This window comes from Trachymyrmex septentrionalis, unplaced genomic scaffold, assembly GCF_001594115.1.
Source record: "Trachymyrmex septentrionalis isolate Tsep2-gDNA-1 unplaced genomic scaffold, Tsep1.0 scaffold101, whole genome shotgun sequence".
Lineage (NCBI taxonomy): Eukaryota > Metazoa > Arthropoda > Insecta > Hymenoptera > Formicidae > Trachymyrmex > Trachymyrmex septentrionalis.
Window position 1 is genome coordinate 1,020,907 of NW_017304136.1, and position 11,825 is coordinate 1,032,731.

General features: G+C 34.4%; 1 protein-coding gene across 2 annotated transcripts in view; it reads left to right on the forward strand.

Annotated features, from left to right (window-relative positions):
- Positions 1-1,209: 1,209 nt before the first annotated feature.
- The window catches only part of LOC108756857 (DE-cadherin-like), a 143,814-nt gene continuing 133,198 nt past the window's right edge, over positions 1,210-11,825 (forward strand). For both annotated transcript variants that reach the window (XM_018500970.1, XM_018500980.1), the window contains exon 1: positions 1,210-1,686. In XM_018500970.1, the coding sequence (XP_018356472.1) occupies positions 1,581-1,686 (106 nt within the window). In that variant the 5' untranslated portion in view covers positions 1,210-1,580. The remainder of the gene's footprint in view (positions 1,687-11,825) is intronic.

Here is an 11,825-nt window from a genome sequence, read left to right on the forward strand (position 1 = left end):
GTTAATTATAAATATTAATTTAAAAAAGTGTTTAAGCATTTGGTATTCTTATTTCATTTTAATTTTTAACATTTATTTTACATTAATATAGCATCAGATAGTGAAATAATGATAACTATATTGATTACAAAATTGTATATTATATTAGGTATATCAAATTATATATATAAATTGTATTATGTTTCATCAGAGACTCTATAACAGAATTTGGTCACGAAATGACAAACATTCGATTAGCTCGTCGTTTTTATTAACTTTAAAAAGTTAAAATGAATACGTTGGTACAAATAAAAATGAAATAGCATATAGAAAAAGAGACAATATATCCTTCTTTCTCACTTTTATTTTGACAAAATTGCTTCGTAGTCAGACTTATTATATCAAAGATTATACATATATACTCATTACAATTATTTTTGACCGTACAATGGGAAATTAGGGACACCTGATCCTTAGAAAGCTTGATGTATATAATTTACGTATTCGAGAAATAGAGGTAAATGGAATTTGATGATTAAGATTGTGCATGAAATTATATCAATCAGGATAAATACTTACCTTTCATTATTCTGATTAATCAAATATCATGCAATCTCAACAATATCGGAGTTTCGATATGACCATTTGATTGGTCGATTTTTTGTGCACCGCACTGTACTAGCTACTATATACGTATCGACTAGATAGGCCTTCAAAGAGAAGAAAGTTTTTGAAAATTAAAAATATTCATGAAAAAACATGGGGAGTGAATATGAATAGTTAAAAAAATATCTAGTCTCGATATTTTATTCATAATTTTTTATTCGATATTTTTATATCGAGCTGCAAAAAATATCGAATATTCGATACATTATCGAATATCGATAGACAATTAAACATGCCTATTTCTTTCTTTAGATCGAAAGAAGAGAGAATCGGGCGCGAAGCATAGTTATGCATTCCTGGACGAAGATCAACAAGTAGCATGGACTAGTGGGGGGCGATCGGTGTTTGTACGTCGATGGGGAAGGGGGGGGGTCGGCGTCGTGGCCTGACGCGGGTAGAGCGCGGCTGAGGGGTGGGGGTACTCGCTGCTGGGTACGGCGAAGGGGGAGAATTCCAGGCTGTCAGGCGAGCGAGCGAACGAGCGCGGGCAGACAGGCCGCAGGGCGAAGCGAGCGCGTCATCTCCACGTAGCCTCGTAGCCGTTCAGACTTCAGTTGGGTGTTGGGTCGGGTAGGCGGCTGGAGGCGCGTCTGCACGGTATCGTTCTTCGCGCGTTATTGTTGCCGCTCGTGTGCGAGACGTTTCAACTCTTGTATACGTGAGCGCGCGCGTGTGTGACCGTGTGTCTAGTTCATTTCACTCGATATATATATGGATATATATATATACATACAGTTACAACGCAAAACGGAGGTGGGACACGATGAAAGGCGCGTGTGGAAACAGTGTGTGTAGTGATCGTTGATTGAAACTTTTTGAAAGTTCGCGGGCCGAAAACAAAAAGGAGGGAGCGACGCAAAAAGGTGAGGATAGATGCCGAGGACATTAGACGCTGGACCGCCATTGGATGTGGAGGTGGATTCGGGGACCGTTTGATGATGCCGGGAAAATGCGTCGCGCGGCGGTCCGGGGCGAAGCCCCGGCTTCTCATCGCACTGCCTACGTCGCTTGCCTTGCTGTTGTTACTTTGCGGAACTCTCGGTGAGTTAACCATATTTTTCTCGAGGTTACGCGCGTTCTCTACGAAGGCGCGTCAGTGTGTTTGAATCTGAATCTTAGCGCGCTTGCGCGAATGAGATTTGCACGCGCGGTTACTGCACCGATGGCATTGAGGGGAGGGGAGATGATTCTCACAACGGGCCTCACAACGGGGCCTCAGAGTCCTCAAACCGCGTTCTGAGCTGGGACCTTGCGAACTGACAGTACCGTCGCGATTCGTTGAAACGGAACACGCATTACATGTTGCTCTATTTCTTGCGTTAGATCAGCACGTTTCGAAAAGAGAAGCCGTAGATCTGTTCGCGTTATTTGCACTTTTTGCCCTCAGCGTCTTCACTTTCTCCCTTTTCGGTGCAAGAAAGTTTTTGAAAAATTAAGTAAAAAAAGTTATTTATAAATTTGTTTAAAGTAATACATATATTGGGAGAAAGTTTCTTTACAAGCTGATAAAAAGACTTAGCAATCCGTATATTTTATTTTTAAAAAATTGGCAATTGCATTCCTTGATTTTTAGAATAAAGGACAACGTTTCAGCTTTAAGAATCTATATTTATAATTGCGATACAATGATTTTTAACGAAGTTACGAACAATAAAGTTCGGAACAATAAAGTTCAGAATGTTCTTTTTTACTTAATCCGCGAGTAACCCAGGAAAAAAATTGTACGAATATTTAAAAAAAAAACGATTTTGCAGGGAAAGTTTCAAGCTTTTACGATAGATAGTCGAAAATTTGTTTAAATTTTTTTGGACATGCTACAGACCTACAAAGTGAAAAGAAAATTTTTCATCTTTTTCAGCTCGTCGTTTTCTATATGCAAAAATTACAAAACTCACATAAATTCAAAAATATAATAACCATTTGAAAGTAGAGATTTTAAGATTTAAAACTTTTTTTTTTAATTTAAATTTTTAACAAAGATATTGAAAAGGTCTTTTTATCAACTTGTAAAAAGACTTTTTCCCTAATCCAATAGTTTCTAGGATATAAGGATTTAAATATAGTCAATTTCAGACTACGTTTAGATCAAGAGGTAAACCGCTGATCAAAATTGTGTACACTGAAAAGAAATTCTAAATTTCAATAAATATTTATTTGAATAGTATCAATTAAATATTTATTAAATATAAAAATAGATTTATTTGGTACGAAAAACATTAATTTGATTTAACAATCACTTCTTTTTATTAAGTAAATATTTATTTATTGTAAGTAAATGTTTAGTTGGCAGTATCCAAATAAATATTTATTTAAATTTAGGCTTTTTCTCTGTCATAAATCATTAACCCTAGTAATGCATAATCTCATCGCTTATTATAATACACAATTCTCTTAAATAATGTTCAGTAATGCCTCAAATTTGTACAATGCTCTCAGCGGTTTGAGTATCTCTTAGTTTAAATGGTTTAAATCACCTAAGTTTTAGTGAACACCATAAGTTTTAGTGAATGCGCTAAAGCGCACTTGTCAACGCTCACTAAAGAAGTACAGAGTCGCTATAACGTATAACACATAATGCACAAGAAAATAAACCAATCAGTTTTTCATTTTTTTTCTTTCCATAAAATACAAGACTCTGATTGATTTATTTTCTTATGCTTTATGCATTATGCGGTATGCTTAATCGGCTTTCTATATAATAAGCCATTATCTAAGCTAGTCTTAAGTTATAAGAAATTGATCAATCATAGTCGATTATTCTTTTCACATTCGATTGTGATTTCGGTGAATTTTTCAAGACTTAAAACTTAGGTAGTGGCTTATTGTAGAAAGCCTATAATATCATCGCACGCGCGACTCATAGATATGTAGCTATCTAAATACATAGTTCGTAATTGGCTATGTTTATATTCTTATCTCAAAAATCATTGCTTAAAATAAAAATTTACAAACAACTTTTTCCCTTAATTTTTCGAGAATTTTCCTACTATAGTGTTTTGAGTCGTGAATTTTGAGACATCTTGTATATTTAAGTACAAACATTTTAAAAAATTTCAAGCAATGCGAACTTTGACCTATTTGTAGTCGGTCCTTATATTTAAGATCATTTTAAGTACAGTGTTAAGATGTTATAAACTAATCAGAGATCTGTACTAGCCTTTTAAGGTATTACTTAAGACGGTCTTAAAGTAAGAACGGATTATGGATGTTGCTTTTAATGCAATACTTACATTACAAGGAACTATCGTCACACTTTATAGGTGTGCAGCTCGTTCGTGAGAAGAGCATATATAGCATGTCGATGAGTCGATCGAGGCTATTAGTGACCTCGGTTTTTTTGGAGTTTCTGAAATAATAGAAAAAAAAAATTATACAATAATGAAATTCCGAGCGTATCCGACGTAAACAGGCGTGATACATACTGATTACGAAATACACAAAAACGAATGAAATACTAATCTAATGGAAATTTGGCACAAGTTCGAAGTTTCTTTCACGGAGATTCGCGGTTGTTGAACAGCCTCTGGAACGGCTATTTTTTTGCAATAACAGATTTACCAATTATTTTTAAAAAGATAAATTTGTTTTAAATTGAATGGAGCGAGCGTGTGGTCGCAGTTTTCACAACGGTTAATTCAAAAGCTCGTGATTGAAGTTCGTTTCGGTTTCCGTGTCATGGAATGTTGGATAACGGAAAGTCGGATGATCGGGCTTCACTGTATTCAATATTCAACATATTTTTCGCATTTTTTAAATTAATTCTATCAGATAGTACAGGTGAATTAATTTTTTATACAGAACGAGATAATACGGGTGGGAGATTATTGTCTTGAACTCACAATATTCCCCGAGTAATACAAGTTTAAAATTCAGAGTTTCGTGTTATCGGTCTATCCGCGTAATTAATTTTGTCTGTTGCGTTCAATTTATTTTTCAATTCGCTGGCCTCTTATCATAATTAATATTTGACTTATTTGAGTTATTTTTATACGTGCGTCATTTCATTTAACAAAGTACGAATTAATATCCGCTTCAATCAATGTAAATCAACTTTAATCTCGGTTCAACTTACTCTTCATCTTTTTCTAGTTCTAAGAATTGAATCAAGATTGAAGTTAATTTACATTGATGGAAATGGCTATAAATTAATAAGTACATCCGTCATTTCTCGAAAGCTCATATGACGTTTGAAAATTCGATTCGACAGTTTTGTCTCGTAAGCTCGTTATTTAACTCAGGCAAATTTCGTTATATTGAGACATTAATTATTGCGACTTATGTTTCCGAGCGATCACGGATGGTCGATCATAAAAGCTGTGAACTTATGTGTACGGTTAATAGTTGTTTGCAATCACACACGATGCAAAATTAACATTTGACCTAAATGTTTTCCCACGATATACGGATTTCAATTAGTTTCTAATAATAACGATAAATTTATCAAACAGTTTGTAATTCGCGCATCGATTATTTGTACACGAATCGCTCTGTAGCTTTTTTAAGACACGCACGACTGGTGTTGCAAACAACCTGCACGATAAAAGAGGATAAAAGAGATAGCAAAATTGGTAGAAAAATCAAGTCGCGTTTTGGCACGAGCTGACTAAAAAGTTTCAAAAAATAGAAAGACACAAGAAAGTCGCCCGTTAGACAATTTGCACTCAAAGAAGGTGCATTCGAGCGAATAATGTTGTTTCAGTTGCACGTGACACTAAAAATGTAGGTTTGCGAAAAACTTTCCTGTCACGATTCTTACGATTGATGAATGTCAGACGACAATTACTAATTTTTACCTCACATTAATCGTTAATCCGTTTGTTTCGAGAACTAAGAATCGAAAGAAAATTGAATCGTTAGTTTCGTTTTTCGATAAACCGTAAATACCTACGAGTCGCGTGACTATAAATCTTTTGTGACAATTACGTATTTGTCGGATTTTCCAAGAACTATTTTTCATTTACTTTCATTTACTTTTCATTCGCGTACATAAGCGCATTAAGTTCGTTTAAAAGCCGGTCAATATAATATCAAACAAGCGGATTACTGTTTATTGACATTCCGCATTGATAATCTCTTTTGTAGATGTGACATCGTTAGTTATATATATTTCTCGTTAATATATATTTCTCTATAATTTAAACAATCGCTCCTTTAACATAATTAAATGCTGTGATAGTTTTATTCAAATGTTATAAAACATTTTACACAAGTTTTATATTGTATATATTCATACATATGGTTTTCTTTTATTCATAAAGTATAGTCTCGTAAATGAAGTACTATGTATTGTACTTTATATTATATATATTTTTTCTGCAATATTTAAATTGCTTCATAAATAGTTTTTTATTTCAATTTTGCAACCTTTTGTTGTTAGGCTATGCTGTCTAAGAGGTTAAAAAAATATATGTACAATTGCAAATTGAAATAAAATAAATTTATGAAATAGTTTAAATATTGTAAAAAAGGAATCGATATTCTTCTGATAATTTAAGAGAAAGAATATATATATATCATTTATAAACAAAGATTATATTTTTTCAAGAAATGTTTTTCCATGTATTCTCAAAATACAAATAAAAACACAAATGGAATTTTAATAATTTTATCAAACATCGTAATTAAATAAATTTAATATTAAATTTTTCACATGATCAGCGAATGAAAGCAATTAAATGAGAAACTGACTCGCGGTCGCCACTTTGTGGTATCCGTAAAGAGAAGGGACGAAACACAAAGGATTTATATACACAAAGGTTATAATAGAAGAGTTCTTCTTCTCGATAACGCTGCTTCGATGCTTCTGTCACTCTAACGAGATGGGTTTACCGCCGTTTACCGACCGACGTGATATGACTTATCACGGCACGAATTATTGCGGGAGGAAGCGAAGAGAGGGGATGCGTCACCTGGCACACTGTAGGTGTGTCGTCTTTTCTCGTTGAAATTCCCAAATGCAAAATTAGTTTAGCTGATACGCCTAATGTGTGTAGTGTTTGTCGGCGTAGTGCATTAGTATATGGCATATTGATGCGAGTTGCGGTAACTCTGTGAATTACAACGCGGTATACAGCACGCTCGACTTTTGACTGACGAACCGTGCGAATATGCTAAAATGATCTCGTTCTAAACTATTCCATGATTATTAATTAGGAAATTGGTTAGATACGTTCATATTAATTTGGTCTGTTTTCCCGTATATCGCGAATGAATTCCTGCGAATTATTAATCATTAAATTAATTCATAAAGTTTGTAAATGTAAGTGATACATATATAGGAATAATTTCTATTTCCCATTCCACTTGCAATCTTGCGAGTTGCTAAAATCACACACATTTTTCACGTTTTGTCTGTGTTGTGTAACTTGGGACTTTGTACAACTTCGTCCCGCGAGGATTATTATTTATCTCCGTCAGTAATGGCTGTTCCGAAACGGCATCGGTATATCGATCAGTAGCAAACTAATAAGTGGAGGAAACGAATGACTCGAAATGGATACATCCTTATTTTCGTTTCACGCAGTGAGACGATCTTTCGGTATCGTTGAACGAGTTTCGACATTTTTACAATTATTTCTTCATTTAAGCAAAGTTCTCTCTTTAGTCGCAGAACTCTATTGTTATCGTTACTTACAATAGAATCCATTAATCAATATTTCTAAAAATACTCGTAACAGAGTAGGAAGATAACGCATGATGATACTTTGGTATCTCAGCTCTCTGTAGGATGAGGGACTTTTAAATATAGCTTTATAACTGTTGACAATGCACGCAATATGCACGAAACACTGCTTCTGTTGATTGCACATATAATATTCTACAAGTTCTTTCACGTTCCTTCGCGTTTTTGCACAAAGTCATATTGTTTAAGTAGCAGTATATGAGAAATTCTATTGCACGTAAAGAATAAAGAATTGCCCTTTACAAATATTTAAGAACTACGTTTTTTTTTGAAGTATTTTCGGCGAGGAAAGTTGAATGATAGATAGACGCGTTGCTAGGAGATTTACGTTTCTTTCTTCTTCCTAAAATCTAGATACAAAGGGTTAAAAGGCCAAAGGTCACGGGAAGCGTGTAATGGCGAGCGAGGAAATGAGAGTTGCGAACATTATCGATCCCCGAGTTACCGCAATTCGCGCCGATTCGGACGGGGCGTTCGATTGGAATCGTCGCGAATGTATCTCCCGTGGGTGGAAATTTTTGGCAAAAATTGATAATTTGATGAAAGTTCGAATTCGTGCCAGGCCAGGTCGAGTAGAAAAGCGAGTAAAACTGCCTTTCTTTCGTCGAAATTGCCGGAAAGCGTCGTAAACGATTCGGTGACGCGCGAGGGTGAAATATAACGACAAAGAGGGATCTTCGCGACTCCGGATCTTGCACTGTATCGCAGCTTTATTACCTCCTGGGAGGAGGTGAGAGACAGAATTGGGGCAAGGAAGAGAGCTCCGGTTGTATTCACATTGTAATCCGTGAAAGGTATTTCGGTCGTCTTTGTCTTCATATGCGCGACTCCGATTTGCTGCGGCACCCTACTGGAAAGTATGAAGCGTACAATACAACGGATCATCTTTCGCACACACGCACGCACGCACGCACGCACGCACGCACGCACGCACACGTGGATTCCTTACTTAATCTGCAGTTCATTTTTTTTCATTGAAAATATCGAGGGAAAGATATTATTCGTTGATAATTTTAATTTTTCAACATTAAAAGATTCTTTAAATTATTTCTTATGTAGCAAATCTTTTACAAGACCATTTGAAATTAGTCGAAGAATACATAACGTTTTATTATTTTGGGAGCTTGAAAATTTTTCTTTTTTTAATATTAAAAAGAACTATACTATATTTGGATTTCTTGATATTCTTTGTAAAATTAATTTTATTTGTATATTAAAAGACAGGATTGTTTTCCAGAGAGAAAATATGATTTAATACGATGACTTTAGTGTATAAATAAGGTCTCGCGGTTATTTTTTGAAAGATATTATCTATTAATGTGCACCTTTATAGCATTAATTTTCATTTAAATTAAAAATGTACTTAAATATCTAATTGCGAATTGTAATATAGCTCTCTAAATGTAGCTTTCTAGTCAGTCAATCTTTACTAATAGAGAAATAATTGGGTGAAAATACATCGTTGTTAAAACCAATAATTGGCCGCGGAAATTTATCATTTTTTCTTTATACCGCTATATCATTTGACCAGTGTATTATTACATATTGCAATTTTTTACTATAACGGAACATAATATCATAGGATATATTAGAGCAGATTAATTAATGCTATTGGACTATAAAATTAAGAGAACAGAGAAATTGTCCGGTTCGTAAGATGATGACTGTCAATTTATCAACATCTTTTATTCTTATTTTATCTGCATCAAGAGAATAATCGTATTGCACGTTTGAAAAATTATCGGCTTTGTATTTATAACGCTCGACAGGCGAATTGAAAGTGATACTTGCGGGATCATATTCGTTCGCACGGACACGCACTCTGCGAACCACGATCCATGTCCGTCTGAGTACGTATTACTTTCATTGGTATTAATTGACACGAAAGGTCCATCCTGCGAACGTCTTCAACCAACGTCGGACGCGGACGCTATTTTGCATGAGAATTCGACCCCGAATAAGAGATATTTAACGTGTTTTTAAGCAGTGCCAGATAATTTCCAACCTTCCCCTTGAAACCTGCATTCTATCGCATCCCCCTGAGTTTTATTCACAAGTTCATCGCTGCATTTTTATTCGAATATCTCTATACGTTCTCTACCAATAATGCCAATAAATTCCATTGACTCGTATTCAAAGCTTCGTACACTGAGTATAAGCATTGCCGATGTAAAATATGGTTCCAAAACGACGGAAATGTTTTACCCCAAAAAGGATAAAACCACGAGTAAATGGTGTGATTTTGCTTTTCATGTTGACATAAATCATAAAGATAAGCAATATGTGTATATGCATGTTTTGTGTATAAGAACAAATTATCATAATTTAAGTTACAACGAAAATGTTTACAATACAGAATAGTTCTATTGAAAAGGGAATAATTTTTTATGAAGGAAATCAATTCAAAATGAGAATTAAACAGTATGTTGTGAAGTATTTTCATTTTTGACTTATTTTTTGAAAAATCGCTACTCTTTTTTGGTTGTGCCGTCAATTCGAAATCTGTATTTTGAAACGTGTATTTTTATATTTTTAACAAAATTATATTTTTTATCGTCATAATTGTTGAAGTAAAATTTAATTTAATCATCTGATATATGAAATCTGTGTAATAATCTTTCTGATATGTTTTCAAAAGAATACCAATTCTATTTGTCAAAAAATAAATGTATAACTATTAACCTCGTAAACAAGATAAAAAAATCACGAAACACGAGCAAGGAAAAATAATTACACTGAAAAAAAAGTTGTTAACTTGACTAAATGCGTTTAATTCGTAATGATTATTTAGTTCAAATATTTATATATTTAGATTAACGAAATCTTGTGATTTAAAACATGTTATTTGTTTGGATTAACAAATATTTGCTCGATAGTCCGGGACCGCTGCATTTAGTTGAATCAACTAAATTGAACTAACTCAACTATATAATATTTTTTTGAAACAACAATTTTTTTTCTCAGTGTTAGTTATTTTTTCGTTGCTCGCGTTTTGGCCTTTTATATTGTTTAACTTACGTGTTTAATAGTATTGTACATTTATTTTTTGACAATAGAATCGGTATTTTTTTAAAAAGATATCGGAAAGGCTCTGACACAGATTTCTTCATACATATAGCTATCCTTACTCCGTTGCAAGTCGGTTAGAATCGGTATGTGAGGGACGTAAACAAGTGTACAGTCCAGCGGGGATTATGCAAATAGGGGGAAAACGTTCGGCCGATTGTAGAATTACGTTAGCCACGGTCGTCCGAGCGGGCTGCGTAGTTCCGTGTTCGACCGGAAGAGGAAGGGAGAATAGCGTGTACTTTTCGGCCAATCTCACGGGGACTCGGCCATATTTTAGGTTGCCCTAAAGTCGCTTACTCCGTGAATTTCGGGAACATAGAAATCGCACGGTTGGAAATTCGGGCTGGTCTCGAAAATGGTGTCGCGTAAATTCCCACGAAGACGGATTTGCGCGCTGAGAACAGTATTCGTATCTGTCACCTTTGTTCCGAGAGATATCTAATTAAAATCTGAACGATTTACTGCGATTAGATACTGGGGACAGATTGACGAGTAGTAAATCATGTAAGTAAATCGTTATTCTAATTTCAATGTAGGTATTAACATCATCTCGAATGCAATTGTATTTTTAATTAGGGGAGACCGGAGTCAGTTGACTATAGGGGTAAGTAGAATAATCGGGGCTACATTAAAAACAAAACACGCGAAATACGCGTAAACGCGTGTCTGACCAGCGCATTAACGACTGTCGCTAAGTTTGTTGTAACATCTTGTTGCGAACACATCTATGATAGAAGTTGCGCCACAATTTTAAAAAATCTCGTACACCTAAGTAAATATTTTTATTCTGAAAGTTTTTGTTTTACGATCGTATATGATTGCTGAGAGATATTTGATTTCTACTTAGATAGTAAATATAGTCCTTGCTTAATAAAGTCCAACAGATTTTTTTTTCTTTATGTGTCATCTTTGTCGTCGTATGTTGTTAACGTTTTTAAAAAATGAACGGATCGAGATAGTAGACTAACAACAGCACTGTATGATTTGGTGACGACTCTTATAGTACTTACTCAAAATTTTATTCCTTTAAAGAGATTTTCCTCAGTGGTAAATATTATAAATTCAGTTCTCTCATGTCCAATCTCGAAAACTAGGCTCACATTCAATGTGTTTTTGCAAACGAGACGAACAAATTTTGCGAAAGAATCATTGTTTCGCCCTGCAAAGCGAATGTTTGTGTTTGTAAAAATGCATTTTTATAAAATGTTTTTATTAATACGTAGCCAAAGATGTAGTTTAAAATACATTGATCTTTATTTTAATATTCTTAGTCGAATTACCCCGGTCCCGAGGCTAGTTAAATCAGATGGAATGCATTAGATAGATGCATTTCTTTTCATATTAGTTCATCAATTTTTCCTTATTGTTAAAATATTATTAAGTAGTCAAATGTATGTAGTAACTGGTGTAGAATTCATTTTTTCGACAA